The 25,180-nt window shown below is 37.6% G+C and overlaps 1 protein-coding gene across 13 annotated transcripts in view; it reads left to right on the top strand.

Moving 5' to 3' along the window:
- Positions 1-25,180, top strand: part of NEB (nebulin) — a 619,289-nt gene that overhangs the window by 244,143 nt on the left and 349,966 nt on the right. For all 13 annotated transcript variants that reach the window (XM_044074886.1, XM_044074893.1, XM_044074887.1 and 10 more), the window contains 6 exons: positions 1,611-1,922; positions 2,138-2,341; positions 2,590-2,694; positions 15,229-15,336; positions 20,401-20,712; positions 24,109-24,312. In XM_044074886.1, coding sequence (XP_043930821.1) covers positions 1,611-1,922; positions 2,138-2,341; positions 2,590-2,694; positions 15,229-15,336; positions 20,401-20,712; positions 24,109-24,312 — 1,245 coding nt within the window. The remainder of the gene's footprint in view (positions 1-1,610; positions 1,923-2,137; positions 2,342-2,589; positions 2,695-15,228; positions 15,337-20,400; positions 20,713-24,108; positions 24,313-25,180) is intronic.

Below are 25,180 nucleotides of genomic sequence, written 5' to 3'. Positions count from 1 at the left end.
CAGGTTTAGTGATACTAGATTCTTTTCTGTCTTATTACCACTTTCCACATCTTTAAATCCCATGTTCACCTTTGTACCTGTCCCATTTTCCTTGCTACCTCTTCTGTCATCCTGAAGGTTACTAGTGCCTCTCTGAATCATGCTATTTCATACCAAAAAGCCATTATTAGTTCCTTGTCACTCATTCTGACTCATTCCCTAACCAGTCAGTGTACTTCTTCCAGAAGCTTCCACAGACTTTAAAGACTAACGCCTGCTTGGCTTGCCCAAACAATCATATAAACAGCCATTTTGAGCTAATGCAGTCTATATCTTTTCTTGGCTTCCTCTTTTTGCATCTTGTAAATTTATGTAGTATTTATATTTATAATGGTTATATGATTGCATTTTCATCTATGGCCTGGCATAGTTTTTTGTTTATTAAGTGTTGTTTTATACTCTATATGTGTTACATTTTGTAGTGATGTTTGCATTCCTTCATAAGTGCAGTCATTTTGTTTTTGACTCATTACACTTCTGTAAATGACATTAAGTTTCAAGCCTCTATACCTCCTCATCAGATGCCCTATTCCCTATAGACTGCCATGTATCCAACATTTGTTCAATAATCTGAAATTTAGGGTCATTTTTTTCCCTCCAGCCTACTCACATTTCTTACAAAGTGGATGACAAATGCTTTCCTGGAGTAGATTTAGCTGAATTACATTTTGTTGAACAAAAGTGAGTGGAATGGCAGTCAGGAAAAAAGGGAGACACCCCCAAAGGGTTTTACATAGAGGTTAAAGTCTCCTACATCCTGGTGATTTATAATCAACTCCAAGCTGTTACATCTGGCCTAAAAGTTCATCTTCCCTTTTAATGCATTCTGTTTCACTAATTTTCCTTTAAAAAAAATATTTGATGGAACCTACTTTACAGCAATACCAGATCACCTTTCAAACACTGGAATTATTGAAATGAATAGTTTTCTGTTAAACTTTTTTTTTCCTCAACTTTTTTCTTCCACCTTTCTTTGCCAACCATTTTTCCCCACAAACAACCAATCAGCTCTTTCACTGTTGAGCCCATGAACCTCCAGCTGCTAGTAGTTAGTAGTGGAAGGAAGCATTATTCAAGAATGTTTGGTGAATTTTGGTCCCTAGGCCCCTTCCTTTGTGGATTGGCATGTTTGCTGTCAAATTAGAGCTTACAGCGCTAGCCAGTGGTACATTCATGCTTCCATACATGAGCAGATTCCAGCTACACTGCTATATGCTGCTCAACAAACCAAACATATATACGTCCCTGGCCTTACACTGCATGCTGGTATACCTGGTCTCCATTGGGCATCCATACCACGAAGGACTGAGCCACCTCCTTCCCCCCAACATACATGAGGCTGTATCAGATATTCACTGTCATTTCTATTGGCTGACTCCTTTAGTACCAGAGTCACTAATCAGTCCTTGGTCATTGCGGTTGCACCCTGGGCTTCATCATTCTATGTTGTAGAGACATGTCTTGCACTAATTTCTTAAACTGACATAAATACCTTTAAAGCAATTTGATTTATTTTTTGGTAATCTGGCTAATGACATTTTTTTCTTTGTTTCTTTCTCCTTTTCTTTCAGTATAAGTACAAACAAGCATATCGCAAGCAGCAAGGCCACCATGTTGGATTCCGCAGCATACAAGATGATCCTAAACTGGTTTGGGCTATGCATATCGCCAAGGTCCAGAGTGACAGAGAGTATAAGAAGAACTTTGAAAAGACAAAAACAAGTTTCAACATGCCAGTAGACATGCTGGGTTTCCTTCTGGCCAAGAAATGCCAGACTCTTGTCAGTGACATTGACTACCGACACTACCTGCACCAGTGGACATGTCTGCCAGACCAAAATGATGTCATCCATGCCAGAAAGGCTTATGAACTACAAAGTGATGTATGTTCTATTAAACTGTTTTTTTTTGTCAATTTTCTTCATGTTCCTACTTGCACAGCATATATAACATAGAGTAATAGTTTTTTTATAATGTATACATATGTTAGAATTTTTTTACGTACATCTAAACATTTGCATGTAGTGATGTTTTAAAATGATTCGATAATCAGGGCCTTTATAGTAATAATTATAAAAGTATTTCTTTAAATTGACAGCTCGCTTATAAGGCAGACCTGCAGTGGCTCAAAGGCTTAGGATGGGTACCAGCTGGATCACTGGAAGCTGAAAAGAACAAGAAAGCTGGAGAAGTTCTGAGTGAGAGAAAGTATCGTCAGCACCCCGAAACCCTCAAATTTACAAGTCTGCCTGACTCTATGGACATGGTTTTGGCCAAAACCAATGCCCTGCAGAAGAATGAGGTAATTACACCAGAAGGACTGTTCATTTTGATAAAAATTTGTCTAAATGATCATTAAATGATGAGAAACTAATACTGTAAGAAAAGATTTTTCACGTGCACTATAGAGTGAAATGCTGTAAAATTAGTCTTTTACTGTTTTAGTATGCATATTGTATTTAAAATAATCATGGCTGAATAGTATTATAGATTACAGAAATGTAGATGTTTAATACATGCTTCAATAATAATGTTTCTGTGTCGTTGCAGCGACTCTATAAAGAGGCCTGGGAAAGGGACAAGATACATATCCACTCAGTCGCAGATACTCCAGAAATGGTTCAGTCTAAAATTAATCTGGTCAACATTAGTGAGGTAAGTTCCAGCCCAAGAAAAATGAAAAGTAACTATTATAATTTTTGATTTTAATATAATGCAGTTTTCACACTCTTTTGTTTAAAAATGAACAATGGTGTTATATAAATATGCATTGTTACCGTACAAGCATCTTACCGTTATTAACTCATTAGTCTTTTTAAAAAATATAAGGTACATGATGAAATGTTAAAAGTATTTTTTGTACAATACATGTTATATCATTTTAAGCAATTTTGCTATTATAAAGTAATACTTTTGATATCTCTTGACTATCCACTAAGTATCTAAGTATTGAGAAATAGTGCAGATCACATTTCACACATCTAAACATCTAACCAATGAGTTGAACTATCATCACATGTACTGAATGCCAGAATTACGGAAAAATGTACATTTTACATTGTACAAACTATATAGCTGAGAGTACACGTTACATCTTGCAAAATATAAATCTGAATTTGGATGATGCAGTCCACACATTTATAAATGTATTGTTTTCAAATGTTCCCCCAGATTTTCAGTATGGTTGCTTTAGATTTCATTTTAAGAAAAGTGCCCATGAGGCTGGCTTTAATTGGTGTAAAAGAATCATCTCAAAGCAGAAATTACCATTAAATTGGTGGAAGTCAGGCACCACCAACGAGACAGTGCAGCCCCACTAGTTCTGGTATTTTGTTCTTTCTGATGTGCTTAGTGTTAAATATTGGGAGGGAGGGAGGAGTTCAGAATAAAAAACTACTCTAAAGCAGCTTACTACACAACTGCAACACTGTTAGACTGGTCATTGTGCTATTGCCAGTATTTTCATTGCACACATACTCAGAATGGTGTGTTCTACATCACCAATGACACCCTCCCTTGGCTGGGTGGCAAAGCCTCTAGTCACCATTCTGGAGTCATGGATTCACCATGTATAATCTTAAACCAGGTGTCCATGGAAGCAATGAGTCCCTCAGTCCTTTTCAAACTCTGATCAATATGTCTCCATGCAATTCTCCCATTAGCAAGTTCTATACTACGTGATGCAGAACTACTCACATGCATAACTCTAATGAGCATTCATTTTTCTCATGGGTCAGAGTTCTCATGTGTAGTGAGGATCTTATTTTAAAACTCACTTTTTCATTGTGTTATTGTGGTATGTGTTTGCATGGCTTATTCTGAATGAGGAAGAAGCAAGTCCACCATCAATCGCAGTGTGACTACATACAATATCTTCCCAAACATTACATGTGGGTGGCACCAGGATAACAGTCACATAATTGTAACAATGCTATGTGAGTGTCTTGTGGATATCTTATTAATACCTCTGGCTCCCCGCCAGATATAACCATGTCAAACACTGAGCTATCTTTTCTAAGTAAGAAAGATGTGAATTTGAGTTCTTTACATATGGAAACCTTATGTAATGTATTGCTGTACTGTGAACATCGCTAGAACTTTACTTGTCTATTTTTTAATTTGTACAGTTGTCAATTCTTTCTCAATAGACACATAATCCAGATTCATCACCATGTTGTGGGCTAAACTGTAAATTCACTTATGACTATAGAAAATAATAACAAAGCCAATACAGAGCTGGTATAATGACTGATTTACTTTAGTCATGAACAGATAACATCCCCCTCAGGGTGTGTGCCTTCTACAGGCACTTACTTTCTTAAAGGACATGGTCACAGTTAAAAAATACCATGCCTCCCTTCTCATGAAAAGAACAACGTACAAAGTCATGGATAACTATCTATGCCCTAGAACATCACAGTCAGGCATATTATAATGTAAAGCTTTTGATGAAACAACTCACTGTACTGTAGTAAGAACTACTATTACTACAAACAAATAGGTCTAGCAGTATAGCTGAACAAATAGTATACAACAATAATGTTTTCAGTACAACGTTCTAATTGTTAAATGCATTCTACCGAGAAGAAGGATCCCTCATGTTTGCTGTTATGATAGTATCATGCTTTGATCTCTGAACGGTGGCTGAGTTTAGTGTTACTGCCAGCACAAAAATGAGTTCCTGTTTTTTTTTGTTTTTTTTGGGGGGGGGGGGTTGTGACTCCTAGAACTGAGATCACAGTCTGAAAACTATGCCTTCTAAATGGGGTTTCTTTCAACATGGGAGACTTCATCAACCATCTTTTGTTTTCATCTTCATAATAGAGAGCCTTATTTGTCTCTCAACATTCTTATTCTTCTACGTGAAATATTTTTGATAGATTCTGGAATCTTTTTTGCCTATTTATATAAGTGGCATCTATTCAGATTGAAGAGGACACCTTCTGGTGTTCTGAACAATGTCTGAACATGGTGTTTTAATTTCCCATAGAACAACAGCTTCCAGATTCCTGCAGTATTTGTCTGAAGACCTTCAAAATTTTAGCAGGTGACAATCTCACTGGCTATACAGGAATATTTTGAAGCTATAACAGTGTGAGATAACAGTCTTTCTTGCTATGAAGGGTACATTTTTTCATGCAATTTTTTTCTTACTGTTTCAGTAATACTCAATTTGTCTATTGCCCTGTGGATATTTCTAGAAATATAGTAATATGGCTGGATTCCCATTCAAAGGTTTATCTCTGAAATTCTACATTCATAAATGGTAGGCATTTGTGAGAGATAACAGTTTTTGGTATCTAACATCTAAATAAACATCCTTTTTATCATTAATAAGAGTTTTGATTTACATGTATTTCAGCTTTGATATCCCTAGGTATTTTGAAGCAGGTCCAAGGATGAGACGAGACCCCCAACTATAATTTATTAAAGTGTTAGCACTTTCGTTTTGTAACATACATAACTTCTTTAGACAAATAACCAGATTAAAACTTCTTAAAATAATCTGTTTAAAAATCACATGTCAAAAAATCCACCAATAGGCTTTCCTCAAAAAGGCCATTACCATCTAGTGGGATATGACAGAAATGATAATTAACATCCATGGCAAACTCAACCACCCTGTTAACGTCACTAGGATATGCAATACATTCTAAAAACAAAAAATCATGTTAACCAGCTCAATTTTTAAGTGCTTGGAGTTTTAAAAAAGGTGTTATTGTGATTAATTCATTCAGTCCTGGCCAGGAATATGAATTCCAGAATATCTGCCAGTAGACGTGAAATCATTTTCTTTAGAGGTATTGCTTTTTTGGGTACTTACGTATTATCACAACCAGAGCGATAATACTGGTTGCTTCCAGATGTGTAAATTTTGCCAGTACTAACTTGAAAATGTCACATTAACTGTTTTCTTTCACACTGATTTTTTTTGAGGCAGGATTATCGATTAAACATGGAAAAAGTAATGTTTAACCACATGCTGGCCTGAAAACGAGTGTGGGAATTAGCATAAGTTGTTACTTTACGTCTTTACTTGCAACAGATAAGTTTGGCTTACATTCAGGAAGATGTGACTACAATTGCTGACAACTTTCTCTCCACACACAGAAACAATACAACAGTGAATGAGAAATCCACATTTTTGCTAGCCGTAATCATTGAAACACAATCTCCGTTTGTCCGAGGATAGCACTATCACAAGTAACCAAAGCACCACTGTCAACTTCTCACATACCAAACTACCCTACATGTCAGCATAATGCAATATCATCAGTTTGGCAAACCTTTTATTGTTATTGCAAGCTTCTATTCTTAAAAAAAAAAAAGTTTTCCTCCTTTCAAGTCTGTTTGTAAATTTTGATAAATAGTCTACCAAAAAGCATTTCTCTAGGTCTCCCCATGTTTTTCTTTTCAGCATTCCATCTTGATAGAGAAAAGCACTCCTTTCGACAGTAACATACACAGCAGCCCAGGCAATTAAACTGTGCATGTTTAAAGCATGCAAAACAGGAAGAAGACTTTCACAGTTGTTTTATCTTCCTGAATGTAAGCTAAACATATTTGTTGTAAGTAAAGACGTAAAATAACAAGTGGCACTAATTACCACACTCGTTTTCATGCCAGCATTCATATTACCGCAACGCGAAAATCTGATTGTGCTAATACGTAAGTACCCATTTTTGTAACATGCCACATATGGGACTGGATCTAACCATTCCTTCAATCTAAGTGTACAACCAGGCCAAGACATGGCAACTCTTGTTTGCTTTTTTGCACTTTACTATACTTAAATATGTCTTATGAATCCTGATCAGCAGCTGTTTTCATAGAACTTAGGGTACAGTTCCCCTTTTACCTTTAAACACTAGTTCCTCAGTATAAACTCATTTCATTACAAAAGGAAAATATTGCTGAATGGCTAAAATTTTCAAGTCTCTTTAGGCCATCTTTTCAAGTTTGTATTCCTTAACCAATTGTCTTAATATCAGTTATTTTGAATTCCCTCTGTTTCCCTTTTGACTCTTGCAAATGCAGGGTTACTGACATCATTCTAAGGTCAGTTGTAACAAGTCTTCAAAGTTTTCCTTCCTCAGCTCAGAGCATCGGTGATGTGCATTTTTCTTTCCATATTTTTATATTATGGTAATGTCACACAGTATTGTCTGTAGTCACAATGGTGCCTGAAACAATGTTTTTTGAAAGATGCTCTTAATTGTTTTTTGTTCTGATTCTAGTATCACAGTGTGTCAGTAATTTTTCACAACCAGTTACAATAGCTGGCAGCTCTTTTTCTACTTGTGCAAATCGTGTCTGTGAATCTGTCAATGCCCTACAGCCTTCCCATAATAGTACTGCCCCTAGCCAAGACTGATTGTCCACATACAGGATTACCAACTTGTTGGTATTGTAACACTTTAAGGTAGGTGCATCATGTCTAACATATTCTAAAAATTTATTGCTGTTCCCTTTTCCAAAATCATTCTACATTTCTTCTCAGGCTATCTGTATCATGGCATTGATACTTTGGCTAGGTTAGATATGAACTTGAAAAGATACTGAAATATTCTCAAGAACCTTTGCTAAACAGCATTACCCTTAGAACATTATCACAGTCTTGACTTTGTCATTATTGGGTTATATTCCATATTCTATGAGCATATGCTTTTTTTAAACATGTATTGAATTATCACTTAAGACATAGGCAAGCATAAATTTATTTAAAAAAAAGCAAACCATTTTAACATGTTCACAGTTAGAAACATTACACATCACATACATTATTTTAAACAATTTTCATCAATCTAGCATTATATAAATTGTTCAGTTCCTGCCTTCCCTTAAACCTCACTCCTCTTCCAAAACATTATTCTGCATGTATTGCTCACAAAGTTTCCATTTTTTAATTGTAATTTGCTCCTACTCTTTTCTAAAGATCCTCTTCCAATTCTTTTATCTCTGTTACAATATTCACTACTTCAAATACACATAGTTAAGACTATGATCTGCATTTATTAGTAATTGCTTTTTGGCAGCCACCAGAATTAAACGTAACACTCAGGAATTATTGATAAACTCACCAAACTAGGCATCAACCCCTATATCACTAGGTGGGTTGCAAAGTGGCTCACAGATAGAACCCACAGTGTGAAAGTAGCAGACTCCAAGTCAGACTACCAATCAGTAACAAGTGGAGTCCCACAGGGATCGGTCCTGGGTCCTCTCCTGTTTGCCATCTACTTCTCAGAAGTCCAGCCAACATGGAGGGACTTTGGCTGACCAAGTTCACAGATGACTGCAAGCTGGGATCCATTATTAACTCCCCAAGTGATGTAGACATCCAACAGAAAGGCTTCACTGAAACTAATGACTGGTGTCGAAACCATGGCCTTAAGCTTAATGCCAAAACATGCGTCATCATCCCCTTTAGGAAAAAAGTCATTTCCCACTAATTACCACATCAATGGGAGCCCACTGATCACAGAAGGCATTATAAGAGATCTGGGGGCACAGGTTGACAGAAACCTCTCCGTTGACCACCACATTGCCACTGTGGTCAGAAAGTCCTTCTATGTGGCACATCTCATTACTAAGGGTTTTGCATCCAGGAAGAAAGAGGTATTCATCTCTCTCTACTCTTCCCTCATTAGGCCAATCATCAAGTACAATGCCCCATTTGGTATGTACCTCACTAGACACATGCAACAGCTGGAAAGGCCACAAAGGTACCTCACGAAGAGGATTCTAGGCCTTAAACACATGTCTTACATGGACAGCTTCAAAAAACTCCAGCTATTCTCTGTCTCATATTGCCTACTAAGAAGTGATCTCTGCTTGACTTACAAAGCCATGTCTGACCCAACTCTGTTAGAAATGCTACATCTAAAGAAATCCCAATCCCTCCACACCACATGCTCCAGAGACCTCAACCTCATTACCACAATCAACAGAACATGCTGGAGGGACAGGTCCATAACGCAGATACTGCCCATGCTCTGGAATAGACTTCCCATACATGTCAAGCACAGCACCTCACTGGCCCTCTTCAAGAGAAATCTAGATGAGTGGATGGGAAATAAAAAGTTCACCCCGGGTTTCACTCCAGTGGCTCTACTTGATAGAGGCACTGGGAACTAACGTCGGGTGGCATGATGCCAGGGCACTTCTATGGGCTAGGCTTGTAAAGGCTCTAGGGCCATTAACCTAGTACACACCTATGAACCTGTGAGCAAGGGCTTAGTGTGTCTAGGCCATTCAGATCCTGTGTCCCAACTAAAAAAATAATTTTCTTAGTTACACCCAGTTGCTCACCCTATATTTCTAACAAAGTACACTGTGTTAAATGTTTAAACTCTGCCAACTCATTACTATAAACATATGTAGTAAGGACTTTATATAGTGTTCACACCTATTTGTCACTTCTTTGGATTCAGCTTCACATTATTATGTCACAGTCTCTTCCACAAATTTGCCCATCTGAAGTCATGCTCTGATTGTGTTTCATCCCATACCCTGCTCTGATCAACCTTTTGTACATCTACAAAACAAATAGCATCATAACTACTAGATCTAAGTACCTAAATGTTACTTGCAGCATAAATACAACATGTTGGAGAGACAGCTATACATCTCAGAGAGTTCCCTTTCCCCTTTTTATGGAATAGGCTGCCCTTCCATGTGTAACAAAGGCCCTGCCTAACCCAACGTAAGTGTAACTTGGACCATTGGATAGGAAATCAAAAATTCACCCCTGGTCTACCACCCATGTCTCTGATGGACAGAGGTAGTCAGTAAATTGTGTTGTAACCAACAAGCATTCCTATAGAAATGTCTAAAACATATAAATTGTGGGAAACATTTGGGTTGCACAGCTAGGCTTATAATAATCTTAGTGGTCATTAGCCTAGTATACACCTATGAACCTATAAACCATGCCAGTGCTATCGATAACATTCAATATCATCTCCAGTACTTCCATAATATTTGCAATTACTTTTTTGAAAGATCTCTCGGGCTAACAAGATCACAAGTATCACTGGTGGAAACATATTAATTGACATGTTAAATGCCCTGCATGCTTGCACACTTGAAGCTCTGCCCTGCATAGAACTTGCATAGTATGTGCACCTATGAATCATATTCTATGCAAGTTTCCTACCAAGGCTGCATACTGAGATTCCACCATTTAAATTTATGTAGACTCCACCTTAGACTACTGTATTTACATGTAGCGCTATAAACCTCATTGCATCAGAGAACACAGCAGTGCTTACTGGCAGTGAAAGGATTAATAAATTGGAACAGCCTTGCAAAGTACACAAGATGGCATACACTGGCTTGCATGTTTCTCAGTAGTCCTGTAGGTTTTGCTTTGGAATTGAAATAAGTGTAAACATGCTAGAAGATTCTAAAACTCCATCAGATTTCAATGATTGTGAATACTGTCTGCTGTATCACTGACTGTCCATTTTGAAATAAATCCATGGTGTACATATCCTTGATGAGAATTAGTACTGATGTTCTTATTCGAAAATGACATTTACTACTAAATGACAGTTATGTTCATTTGAATTATTTGGTACAGGGAAGTAGCACAATGACCCGTCCTTCCTAAAGGGGCATCCACTTATGAAATAATCCATCAATAAAGTCATCTTCTGTAATGACTACTGGAAGTGGTTTGATCATACTTGCCAACTGTTTATAGTTTCACGGAATGTTCAAATTTTTGCCTCAAATATTTGGTCTTTTCCTCATAAAATTTCAGATATTCTGGCAAATTACTGATGATTGAATTTATTACATAATGACAGAGATTTGAGTTTCAGGATTCATTTCATTTAGAAAATGTATGCTAATGTAAAACCTGTTAATCTCTTAAATTTCTAAATTTGTAAGACCAATATTTAAAGTCTGTCCCTAATTTTAGTTCATTGACACCCCCCCCCCATTATTTTTACCTTTGTTGACTTTGTCCTGCATTCCTACATCAATAACTTGAGAGATATTCATATCTAAGGTCATTTATTTAAGGACAATGTAATAATAACTAATATAACTAATGGAGCTTGGGATTAACAATTCCTCACTAAACCTGCAGACTGATGCAACTGTATGGTGACACTGGCCCTGGGAGGTTTATCACCTAAGTATTGAAGCATAGCTAGTTTGAGGTGAAGAGGGTAGCCAACACAAGTGCAAGGTGGAATGATCGGCAGATGCCAGCTGGGTGGTATTACAATACTGACATGTCTGAATGACGATACAGAAATGAATTCTGATTCATAGGTTCATAGATTAGTACTAAGCTACCTGCCCTTGTGAGCCATTTTAAGCCTAGCCAATTATCTCTTGTGAGACTCAAACCCTACACCTTGTGTTTGTAAGTCAAACACCTTAACCATTAGGCAACCCTCCCATACTGCTTTTGCTGCCCTGTGGTAAAAGTAGAAAATCCCCAGTGAAGAAACAGACTTGGGTAAGGAGTACTGTCGAGTGTTACATCAGGAGATTACTTTTTTTGTTTCTCAGCTGGAGACCATGAAGCCGCATCGGGCAGTACACGAACCAGGCATGGCTCTGCCTAAGTACATGCTGTAGTGCTACTGCAAACTAAAATTAGCCGGATGACTTCCTTTTAATATTATTTTGCCTTTAAAACTGACTATATTTTACTTTCCTGGCAGAGGATGACATCATCTGGAAACAGAAAAATTAGTTTACATTCTAGATAAAAATCATATTCATCAACACTGGCCAGTGCAAAGGGCGAAATCTCATTTACTCTTTGGATCTCTCCAAGTTGATTATAATAGAAATGAGGTATAGGGGTTACAGCCTCCTCCATGGAGGGTGTGGGATAGGGGGTACAGCCTCCTACATGGAAGGTGTGGGATAGGGAGTACAGCCTCCTCCATGAAGGGTGTGAGAGGCTTTATCCCTCATAAAATATGTCTGAAGAAATTATTTGAATGTCATTTCCAATGCTTGTTTTTATACCACTGTCTTCAAAAAAAAATTGACCAGCACTAATATGCCAGTAAATACAGAGTAGTATAAAACATATCTATCAGGAATGCACTATTTGAACACTTCTTCACCAAAAATAAATGTTCTGCTGTCAATCCACAACGTGCACCAATGCTCAAGAAACAGTTGAGAAACACTAAGTATTAGATTCATGAAGGTACTGCGATGTGTTCACCTCCGTGTACATGTCGCAGTACCTTTTTAGTATTTAACAAGTACCCTTACATAGTGTTGCACAGTCTTAGAACATGAAGACTTGCAACTCCACGAAGGGCTGGCCCTGCAGCTGTGGCGAATGCTAATGATGCATTCCAGGGGAGAGAGGCATATACTGATTAGACATGTGCTCTCCCCAGAACCACCTCTAGGAAGGCACCTACATAGCTAATGCATGATTCATGAAAGCACTCAGTAGATCAGAATAGCCATCCACACCACATCATGGTAGTAAATACAGCCAAAAGGCAGTAATTAACTGATGAACATGGCAGTGGGAACTACTAGACACCAGGGCTGACTGTTAAGATACCATAGTGGCAATGATAGCAAAATCGAGATTGGGCATGGAGGGGTTCACTAGACCACTAGAGATACATCAGTAAAATGCTGTACAAGCACAATCATTACTACAGGGACCTATTAGCAGGGGGAAACACATTCTACAGTACAGTTCTTGTACTACAGTCCAGTTACTATGGGAATTGGGGGATACACTAGATGTGAAGGAGTAGTGCCTTAAGGCACAGACCAGAATGACAGGGATGCGGCAAATCACTGGACACACTCTATATTGCCGCAATGATGCCAGACACAGTATATGGATCATGGTGGGGTGGACCAGTAGACAGGTGTGTATTATGTTATCGAACTGTTAAAAGTTCTTACTTCATATGGTCGACACTATATGATCAAACTTTTAAAAGTTCAAATGTTTCAATGGAGATCACCATACAGTGCGGAATGGGAAGATTTCCCTTTCCTGCACTGTAGTGCAATCTCGGAGTTGGTGTATTTAAAGAGTGGGGGTGGGGGAGCAGGGGGGCTTGCCCCCCTGCTTAAAACAGTCAGGTAAGTTTTTTTCTGTTAATCTTTTTTTTAGCGTTTCGAACTTTTAAAAGATTGATCATATGGCTTCGACCATATGATGTTCGAACTTTTAAAAATTTGATAACGTAATATACACCCCAAGTAGACTACTAGCAAATCCATTAAGTGCCATGATGGCACCAACATTACTAGAAGGATCTGGGGGGATGAGGGGAACCACTGCACATGAGGGATTATTCTGTAAAGTGCCTAACCAGCACCAACATTACTGTGGGGACTGCAGGTGAGGGTGCTACACTAGACACCAGTGAATACTCCTTAAAGTGCCTTAAGGCATGGACAGCATGATGGTGATTGGAGGAATAAACCATCAGACACCAGGACTTACACTGTAATGTGCCATAAAGGTACCAATGGTAGTATGGGATGGGGGGGTCACTAGATACCCAGGGCTGACTCTTTACAGTGCTATAATGGTGCCAACAGTGTAAGCAGGATTAGAGGGTAGAGGTTACCCTGCACCACCAGGGCCTAAGATGTAAAGTGTGGGAGGGCTGGGGTAGGTACATGGACGTTGGTGTGTCTGTGTAAGACACAGTGACTAGAGGGGGATTCTGCTGCCAACATGCAGATCAGCCATGGTCACTACATCATAGTAGTACCAAAAAATCAAGAAATATGCAAATTAGACAACAATGAGGTCCAACCTCATCGCAGCTAGCATGCACCTGAATCGCAGATGGGAATATTGTGCTGGAAGGTCCTAACTAGCATGAGCTAGGGCCTTTAATGAAGTCCCAAAAAAGTACTTTTTACTGTTTCCTATCGTCACTGAAGTAAAACTTCCCTCATCTTTAAACAATAAGCCGATGTGCTGGTCACTATTAATGGGAAGGTAAAGGTTATGGTCACTATTAATGGGATGGTAAAGGTTATTTTGTAATTAGCTCTACTATTTTAAAAGCCAAGTTTTCTGAATGAAGAAGGCGCTACACAGATACAATAACTTTATGATAAACCTTTCTAGCAGACCTTTTTGCTCCTTTAAGAAAGTCATATCACTGTGGTGTATTGGCACCTTTTCAGTTCTTGTAATATTCTACCTAGCCTTGCCTTTATATTTTTCTCATACATTCATAATTCTTATATCACTAAAAGTACTTTAAAGCTGAAAACAATAAAGGTAATTAAGAGAAATTGCCTTGGTTTGTCTTGTACATTCAGATGATATAACTGCATCAAGTAGTTCAGAATATTCATAACTGTGCCAATATTAGAACATGTAAAATAAATATAAAATTAAAAAATATACATTTCAGAGTGGTGTACTCATTCTATAAATATATGTGTATGTTATTCAGTTACTTAAAGTTGTTAATGTACCTACCTAACACTTAATTTCAGAATCTGGCAGGCACTTTTAAGTACTTTACCTTTGCTTGCACCTAACTCCTACTGACCATCAAGCCCTCCCATATAAGGTTAAGAGCATTCTTTCTCCTATATGAAGAATGACCTCAGTAATACATGGAGGAGAGAATGTCAGCCACTCACTAAGGCCATCATTCATACTAAAATTGACCTTTTCCTCGCACCTGAGGGCATATTGTTTATGCTTTAACCCCACCCCTGGTGGTGACTTTAATGTTCAGAGTTTGCTCCACCAACTTTGCTCCTCAGCCTCAGTCATTAGCATTCGTTCATATACAGTGGCCAGATATATTGTTAGTGGCTTGGATGGCTACTATCCACATTCTCCCTATATACTGCCTCATTGTATTATGAAATCCTCTTTTTGCCCTAGAGCATCAAGAAGCCAACCAACAATCACACTGTGACCCCCCCCCCCCCAAGGTGGACATCTCCATCCTCACCTGCCACCTCCATCAAACTCCCAAGCTGCTACTTGAACTCAGATCACCTGGAGTATAGTCTGGGCTTTATCCTTCTACTGGGGCTGGCTAATTATGTTTAAGTGTAACAAACTGCTGTGATATGACCTTCAAAAGACACTAAAATATTACAGCTGTCTGAAGAAAGGCTCTGTAGCAATCTGCATATGTTTCACAAATAAACTGAGTGCTTTTTAATAAGGATAATTTTTCTCAACAGAAACTTTACAAATCCGGATTTGAGGAGATGAAGAAGAAGGGCTATGACCTCAGAAATGATGCAATCTCAGTCAAAGCTGCTAGGGCATCAAGAGACATCGCCAGTGATGTAAGTATTTATCTTTATTTTGTCTGTATAAACTTACCCCACTCCAAACACGCACACACATTTATGCACACGGGACAAATTTCTAGTTTCTTTCTGCATTTCAGATTTAGCAGCAAAATGTTTGTCTTAATATGATAAGAATCCATAAATGTTCATAAGATCAGTATAAACTGACACTTGTTTGTTTGTTTATTGCTAATTTTTCATCCCTGACTATTTCCCAAGCATTTCTATCAGGTCTTCTTAAATCAGAACATAGGGCCATTTTTCATATCGATGGAAGGTTAATGTCACGGCACTGAGCTGGTATTATTTGCTAGATCAGGTTTTCTGTGACTTGTTTTCCAGTGGAATTTGTTGTATTATTTCTAGATGATTCCTAAATGTTAGTCATCTGCTTGTACTCCCCACCTCCATTACCAGATATGCATCCTGTGCTACTATGTCAGCATAAAGTATATTTAACCAGAAGATACAGGCCTCAGGAAAGTAAACTGTCACTAGAATAGTCAGTCATTTCTCTGTGGCTGACACACCACTGGGTAATATCCACCACATAATGTGGGTTATCAGCATCTTCTACCTCTATACCACTCTATGGGCCACTTATGTTTCTCTCAGTTAAACTACATTAGGCTTATATCATGCTAGTAAGAAATCACTTACAAGAACAGCAATTCACCTTTAAATCTTTGCCTCCTAAAATGTAATAGCAAATTATAGTTTTTATAAGTCTCAGCAGTTACATTTTTACTGTACAGGCTATTAACTGTATGCAGGTACTTCACTGGTCATATGATAACATGCTGCACTTTTGTTCTAGCCACCTCACAAAGTCTTTCTAGCAATGACACTGCATCAGTCCAAATGCATACAGTGGTAAGTGACCTCACCTGACTGCACCTTTCATACAGCAGTCCTACTTTTTCTGATACGTATGTTGAAGTTCATACTTTTTCTGATACATATACTGGGGAGTCCCAGTTTTTCAGATATACATGTTGGGGAGTCCTACTTTTTCTGATGCATATGTTGTTTCTGTTAGAAATGTCTCACTGAGGACATATTCCATATTAGATTTGAAAACTCATACATAAACACAGCCTGATAGAACTTTTACTGGGGTGTCTTCAGATAGAATGCCTTGACAGATAATTAAAAAGTGTAGAAGTTAGTACTCAACCAGAAGCAAACATTCATTCATATGCAAAAAGTACCTTTTGTGAAAATAGCATATGATAAATCAGTCATGTACAGTACAAGTAAAGATGCTTACTTCAAAAAGGCCTGGAGTAAGGAACAAAGCACTTATAATTTAACACGCTATCAGAAATCATATTGGAGAAGTGGGGAGGATTGCTGGAGGGAACCACACCTGTTAAGGAATTGAATGTATTGAAGTAAAAGCAAAACAAACTAATAATAACAGAACACAAAAAGGGATGGCAAGAGAAAACCAACAGCATCACCATCTTGAGAACATTGCATAAGCGCTTCTCTTGTATGTCATAAAGTAACTAATCCAAAATGTTCGACCAGGTGATGATAGCAGGGTCTCAGGCATTTGCGGGGAGATAATCTCACTTGAACCTTGTACTGCCCATGTGGGGAACTTCACCCCACCACCTCCCTAACTTACATGGACTAACTCCATGGTTGCACAATACAGAGAAAAAAGAAATTCACAAAAAAGGAAATCAGTGTCAGGCACTGCAAATATAAAAACTGCATCTGCTTTGATTTTGTATAACACAGCAGTAAGGGAGCTGAGAGTGGGAAGTTAAACTCCCCCACTTGTAACCCTGCTGACTTTGCACTTTATGAGTAGCAAGGCAATATCCATAAAGGTCAGAGAAAAATCCAGGGGGCATTTTTCTCTCTTAATTTTGTTGTTTCTTACAGCAGAGCAGCATGCATTCTCCTCCTCAGTTATTGCTATCAATGATCTAAAGGAAACGCAGGGATATGTTATTATATGGGCAAATTACATCACAAAACTGCGTGCAGTCTTCCTCCTAAATTAATTAAATTCAGTCGAGTAATGCTAATTTAAGCACAAGATTTTCACAATGGTGTTACTACCATTTAAAGTGGCAATTCACCACCTTCTCTTTGAAAAAGATCTAAAAAATAGCTGTATGGGATTGAATCTCTGCACTACACTTATGTTGTAAAATCAGTATTAATCTAAATGAGAGATAAATGTACCATAATTTACCAGGAAAGCAAATTTAGCTAGTAGGTCTAATCATATGGATTCAGACTTTCATAGCTTATTGTAGTTGCATTTCCTAGCATCACATGTACCAGACAAGTCACATGCAAAATGTTTTTTTAGGTTCATAGGTAAGTACTAGATTAGCTGCCCTTAAGACCCATTTTAAGCCTAGCCAGTTTCCTTTTTTGTGCTCAAATTAATCTACTCCATTAGATTAGAGATTGTCCTTGCCCATCCCAGTGTCGATAAATTATATATTACCCTAGTGAGAATAACTGGGATCATACCATAGATAATTTGAGGGGACACAAGCATGATATAAAGCATTTAGGAGCTGCATCTTTCCAGTAGTGGTACAGGGGACAGTCGAGGGGTAAATTTTCTGTTTCCCGTCCATAGATCCAAATTGTGCTTGAATGTGGACAAGGATGAACTTCATTTTATGTGGATGCGGAGTCTGTTCCAGAGCAGTGGTATCCTCTCCAAAATATACCTGTCCCTCCAAACTGTACTGGTCATGTTGCAGAAGAGGTTTAGATCCCTAGGCCATGTATCTTTGATGCAATTTGACTTGCTGATGTGCAGTAAATCCATCGGTGTTGAGTCAGGGGGTGCCCTGCATGCCAGACACAGGTCACCTCTTAGCAGTCTGTAAGATACTGAGTAGAGTGACAGGGCTTTGAGTTGGTCCATGAATAATATGTTGTTCAGATGTTGTATCCTTTTTATAAGGTATCTCTCTGGGCATTACAGTTGATGCACGTGCTGGAAAGATACTTGCCAAAGGAGGCATTATAGTCAGTAATTGGCTTAGTGAAGGCTGAGTTAAGTGGGACAACGACATCCCTAGATCAAGACATAATCCCTTCATTTATAAGCTGTGCAATATAGACAGACTTTCTTACAAAGTGGACACATGCTGGTCAAAAGTTACGTCACTGTCCACATAAGTTCCCAAATCCCAAACAACTGGGTCAGCCCTTAGAGGTGTATTGTCAATGTGGTAGTTGGCTAGGGTAGATGACTTCCCAAAGGATACAATAATGCAATTTTTGGCATTCAGTTTCAGTCTACGATTTTGGCACCAGTAATTTGTTTGGGACATACCTTCCTGCCTGATGTCTAAGTTGTTTAGGGATTCAATGACAGCTCTTAACTTGCAGTCATCTGTAAACTTAGTCAGCTGGAGCAGTTTGGTATTGGTTTTTACTTTAGAAAAGTAGTTGCTAAATAGGAGAGGACCCAGCACAAAATCCTGGGAGACTTCAATGGTGTCTGGTCTCTTTGTGGAAGTAATTTCCCCTAGTTTGATTTCCTGCTTCTTATCTGTGAGTCATTTCAAAATCCAGTGACACAAGCATTTATTCCCAGTTTATTTATCTTTTCTACTATTCCTGAGTGGATAGTTGTGTCAAAAGCTTTGGCCTGGTAGAGGTATGCAGTGTGTACTGTTTTGCCTTTATCCATTGCTTTGGTGAACTTTTCAAAAAAATCCACAAGGTTGAGTAAGCATGACTTTCCATTGATGATTCCAAACTGAGACCAATCCAGTGTTTGGAGGTTCCCTGTGCCCTTATTCCATGATAAGTCTTTTCATGTCTTTGCATATGATGCTGGTCAGATGTATGGGTCTGTAATTGCCTGGGTTTGTGGAATGTCATCCCTTATGTAGGGCAATAGCTATAGGTGTTCTCCATTTATATGGTACAAAACCTATATAAAGGCTGAAACTGAACAGTATTGGTAAGTCATGGCTAATTCATGCTTAATGCTATTTAAGATGCATCCAGTGATATTGTCAGGACCTAGCAATGTAGTAGTATGTTTAGCTTTAGATGGCACTTTTAGGACTTGGTCTTGTCGGATAGCTGGGAGTGAGACAGCTTCAGGTATATTTGACGTGATATATTTTGACGTACAGATGGAGCGGAAAGAGGTAATATTAGTGCTAAATTTATCAGCCAGTAGGTTCACTATATCTTCAGCCTCAGTGAAGATAACATTGTTTAAATCAGCTTAGTGCATTGCTGTGTTGTACTTTTGTGATTAGGAACATACGAAACTAAAAAATGTCTGTGATTTTCTTCGGCTAATTTAGCCTCAAACTTGGCTTTGCTGGATTTTATTAAGCTTCTGAGTGGTATGTATATATCAGTGACAAGAGGTCTAACAGTCTGGGAATTGCTCTTCTTACTTTTGGTCAAAATTATTTTCCTTTTATTGTAAAGCTTGTTGATATTATGGTTCCACCATGTGGGTTTGTTTCTGGGGTTTGCCCTGCACTTGTTCCTACTGGGAATAGTTGCATTTATGTAGCTGCTTACCTGCTGGTGCAGTGTGGTAGTGTATTTTTCTGTATATTCAATGGAGTTAACTGAGTTTGGTGGGGATTTGAAGCTTGCCAATGTATCTCTTAGGAGTAGGAGGTTTCTCTTAAAGAAATTTCAGAAGGTACCTTGGGCGGAAGGGATCTCTGGTTTCAATTTTATTTCAAAGGAGACAGCTTTATGGTCAAACATAACAAGTGATGAAGATATGCAAGGGATGGTGCAAGATGTTCCCATATTAGTAAGAACAAGATCCAAGAAGTTATTCCCCCTATTGGGTACTCCGACTAATTGTTCCAGGACACTGGTATTGACAAAGTTAAAGAATCTCTTGTGCTTTGGCACTAGTGGTGGTGTAGGTTTCCCAGTCTATAGTTGGTTAGGTCACTTAGGAAAATGGTATTGGGTTGAATACCATTCAATACCAGTAATACCATTAAAATAAATTAAGTTACAAAAATTAATAATGCTTTATTATTATCAAAAAAAGCAAAAATAATGGTTTTTGTTTTGTTTCAGTACAAATACAAGGACGCTTATCGCAAACAGAGAGGTCATCTCATTGGTTACCGCAGCATACAAGATGATCCTAAACTGGTTTGGGCTATGCATGTTGCCAAGATCCAGAGTGACAGAGAGTATAAGAAGAACTTTGAAAAGACGAAAACAAGTTTCAACATGCCAGTAGATATGCTGGGTTTCCTTCTAGCCAAGAAATGCCAGACTATCGTCAGTGACATTGACTACCGACACTATCTGCACCAGTGGACATGTCTACCAGATCAAAGTGATGTCATACAGGCTAGAAAGGCTTATGATCTACAGAGTGATGTAAGTTTCTTTTTTATAAGTGTCATCTAACATTAGGCAAACGCAATAATTATGTAATACATGGAGTGTCAAGATTATGCACTGGAACAAGGACAAAAATAAACTTGGTAAGCCGTGAACATAGCAATGCTTAGTGATGCTTCACAAAACCATGTTAAGGACACCCTAAGTGTTGTTAAGATTGGAGCTGAGCTAGGGGCAAACAGCAGATAGTGCTGGTCAGCATAGAACAGTGGCAAAAGGTAAAATAATTATAACTTCAGACTACCAGACTTACAAACAGAAACTATGGCAGAATGAAGTTCCTAACAGCTTTTAAAGCTATTTATCTTCTACCAGAGGAGCACTTTTTGCCTTTTGTACCTGTCAACTGTCCCTGATATGCAGAACTTCCCTGATTGTGGCTCATATTTTTGGTCTGTCCCCTATAAAAAAAATGTTGGTAAATCATGGAATTCCAGGCAGTCAGTCCTTAATGCTGGCTATTAGAGTCTCATACTTGTTATTGTTCAGACAATGTATGTTGATGCAAAATATGTTGTTCTATTAACTTGTAAGTGAATTAGAGCAATATTTTTAAAAAATGGCCCTGATTGTGATCCTTTGTCCCCCTATTATTTCTGGAGTCATCTAGAATTCTTAAGCAAAGAAGTTGAGAGGTATGCTGCTGTTTGTTTGGCAGTGCTCACTGAGTGGTTTATCACCTTTCAAAGATGTTAGAACTTCGTACTGCTATACTTTTTTTTGTAACTGATAGTACATAAGTTCATAGATTCTTAGGAGATTACTAGGCTAACAGCTCAAGATCCCTTACAAGTCTAGCCAGTTTTAAGCAGATTTTACCCAATTTTCTATTCCTAGGGAAGGATAACAAGGGTCAACAAGCAGAGTTTTGACAATTGTTACCAAATGCCTCTGTCCATAAAGGACATGATTGCTACCCCAGGAGTGAATTTGCTATTTCCTATCCATTGGTCCAGATTGCACTTTTAGATTGTCAGAGAAGGGCTCTCCTTCGCATAAATAGGAAGCCTATTCCAGAATGTTCTTGACATGTTTGCTAAGATTCACTCTCAAGGTGAATTTCTCTGCATCCTTGTCTTGAGCACATAATAAGCTAATTATGATCAAAGACCCAGTCTTATAATTCACTATGACATTAACAGCAAAATGCAATTAGTAGATGGAAATTAAGAAAGCAGTGAAGTTTATAGAGTAAAAACAAGGAAAAAGGGTAACAGTAAAATGAATAATTTGAACAACAGTGGTATACATTATTACACAGGATAAGAGAGAAGTAAAACAAAGCATGCGCAGTAACATGATAAAAAGTATAAGACATCATCAAAACAAATAGAACAGATTATAATGGACTAGTAGCAACATTATATTTAGTGTATATGCAGCAAGTTTAGAGAGGATAAACTGCTCAGAAAAATAACAATTAGTGAAATTTTAAGTAGCATTATGATAAGAGAGACCTGGTCCCTGCATGCCCAGTAATTAGTTTTTACAACATAGTGGAACATAACATGAATGTAAATTTTTGCTAATGTCATTTATACTATTTACTGATTTGAAATTGATTATTTTAAATGAAAAGAATGATTGGACCATGGATTTTTAATGATCATTTAAAAATTATGGTATACCTTTACATCTTTTTATTAATGTTATTTTAGAAGCAGGTACAATTTTTAGTGTTTTAATTAAGTAGACGAACTAGATGGAGGTGTTATTATTTTTGCCAATAGCAAAGGAAGAATAAACATTTATTGGGACCTATGCTTTGCAGAGGGACATTCTTTCACTTCCTGACATGCAATAGAAGTGTGGCCAGATTCAGTAACACCTACACTAAGTGTACAATGTTCAGAGTAAATAGACAACACAAGCATAACTCCCACCTTACTCCTCCTAATTTTAGTTTTCCTACCGATTTTCTTGCAACCTTAAATACTGAGCTGGAATCATACAACGTGTAAACTATGTGTACAATTGGTGTAATCTTTCTGAGGGAATAGACAGCACGAAAATGTGGTAGGCATGGTCAAAAAATATAGATTGTGTACACAGTGTAGATGTTCATGAATGCAGCCCCTAATTTTATTAAGATCAACAAATCTAGTAAAATATGTTTTCTAGAAGTATGTTACAAAGAGACAGCTTCAATGTAGATCAATAGATGGCTTAAAAATATAGGCAGATATAATGGAAATATGTATAAATGCAAAAAGTAAATCACTACAACATTACTGATAAATCTTTGTATCAACACAATTTGCTGCCTAGTTACTCTCCCAACATAAAGCTTTTAGTCCTATTACACTCTGGATTATCAGTTATTAATATTAATATAACCACAAACTCAAGCTTGTGAGCTTCATGATTGTACATTCTTATTGTATAATATTTGTTTGTGGGACTTTAGAACTCTTTTAAATTACAGATGCTAAAACATATTTTTGCTACTAATAAACTTGTATCAAATATCTCCAACTTTTTTTTTCTTCACAGAAATATTAGACTGTAGGATTTATTGGTTGTTGATTACATAAATATTTACATAAGAAAAATAAAATGGTCTACTTTGAATAAAAAAAGATAGCCACCCTATTTGCCCTATTTGCTTTGTAGCCGTATTTAAATGATTGCAACAGTGGAATATTTTTCATGGACTAAATTAATTCTAAGGTATTGCATTAACTGTTCTTTATTGCTTCATCAGCTTGCACTGATTTGTTTGAACTACAGTTGCATGTTTGCATTGGTAAATTATGATTATGAACCTATGAACAATAAACAGTAGACATTACAATTACAGGACATTTAGATGTTGTTATACCCTGGAAATTAGAAACAAACACTATAAATGTTCAAACCCTTTAATAAGTTATCCAAATTACAAAGTAGGTAACAGCAGCAATCAGAATAGATATGCAAAATTCTAGTAAACACGTACAAGATGTATCCAGTTTGATGAGGCTCAACAGGAATTTCTTCCGTCTGTGTATATAGCCCCATTTAGTGACATAACATGATACCCAATACACTATGTTTGCTACATTGACTTACTAGAATGCATTTGTAATTTAATATAACTACATCATGCATTTCATGTTTATATTGACTTGTTGTTGCTGTTAATGTTTTTAACTATTAACATTTGAACTTCAGTATCATTCATCAATAAATATAGATAATACCCGTGAAATGCACTGCTCCTTAGAAAAGAGCTGTCTGAAATGGAAGACGTTGTTTGCAATTATGTCCTGATCATTTTTGCCTTTAGCTTTTGCATGTGTTTATATTATCACCAAATACTCGTGGTATCTTGTTTTTATAACATGTTTGTATGGATTCATAAATAATTTTTATATGTCTATGAACTTGTAGATATTATACAAATCAGACTTGCAGTGGATAAAAGGACTGGGATGGATACCTGCTGGTTCGCTGGAAGATGAGAAAAACAGAAAAGCTGGAGAAATTTTAAGTGAGAGAAAATACAGGCTGCATCCTGAGAAGCTCAAATTCACCAGCACATATGATGCTATGCCGATGGTTTTAGCCAAAGCCAACGCTCTTAACCTGAACAAGGTAAGACCGTATGCATATGTCATATATATAATATACATGCAGCTGTGTGATAAGTCATAGGCTGCAGTGTTACTCTGTACATAGGTAGAACCCTCAAAATGGGTGCAGCAATATTGTGTCACTTTGAAGTCTGTGTAACTGTATAAATACTGAAGAAGGATCTTGTAGCCATGCTTTCACAGCCTTGATGGTCACTGAAGTGGTTCACTGGTCAGTCTGAGCTGCTGCTTTGATAAAATCTGACATACAGATAGACAGAAGCAATCAGGCCCTGTTCAGGTGTGCCATTCACAGGTAATAATAAATCCACAGTAAGTGTAACATCAGCTTGAAAAAATATACACACGCACACACACACACACACACACACACACACACACACACACACACACACACACACACACACACACACACACACACACACACACACACACACACACACACACACACACACACACACACACACACGCACACACGCACACACACACACAGAATGCAGAGAAGGATAGTTTTCTGGGTTGTATATTAGTTTATGAGCAAGAATTAGATGGCTGTACTGAAAGTAGTGGGGGAATTCAAACCATTTCAGTTCTTTAATGGCCTGGCAGTGGTGTGTGCGGTTAGGTATACCAGATGCAAATTTTGCAGTTTTATAATAGCATGATTGTAGTTTGTTACTTACAGATGCATGAACGTTAGTAAAGATGGGGGAACCATAGAGGTGGTAAGTAAGTAGAAGGGTATTTGCCAGTTTTATTTTTGTGGGTTTATCCATGTAAAATGTATATCTCTAGAGTTTGCCTAGTTTAAAATGTGTTTTTTTTATTGTGTTAAGGATATGTTTTTCAAAGGATAATTTGTCATCTAT

The sequence above is a fragment of the Protopterus annectens genome, chromosome 6.part0, assembly GCF_019279795.1.
Source record: "Protopterus annectens isolate FY-2018-M chromosome 6.part0, PAN1.0, whole genome shotgun sequence".
NCBI lineage: Eukaryota > Metazoa > Chordata > Ceratodontiformes > Protopteridae > Protopterus > Protopterus annectens.
The sequence above is the reverse complement of the archived record's forward strand: the minus strand, read 5'-3'. Positions and strand labels throughout refer to the sequence as shown.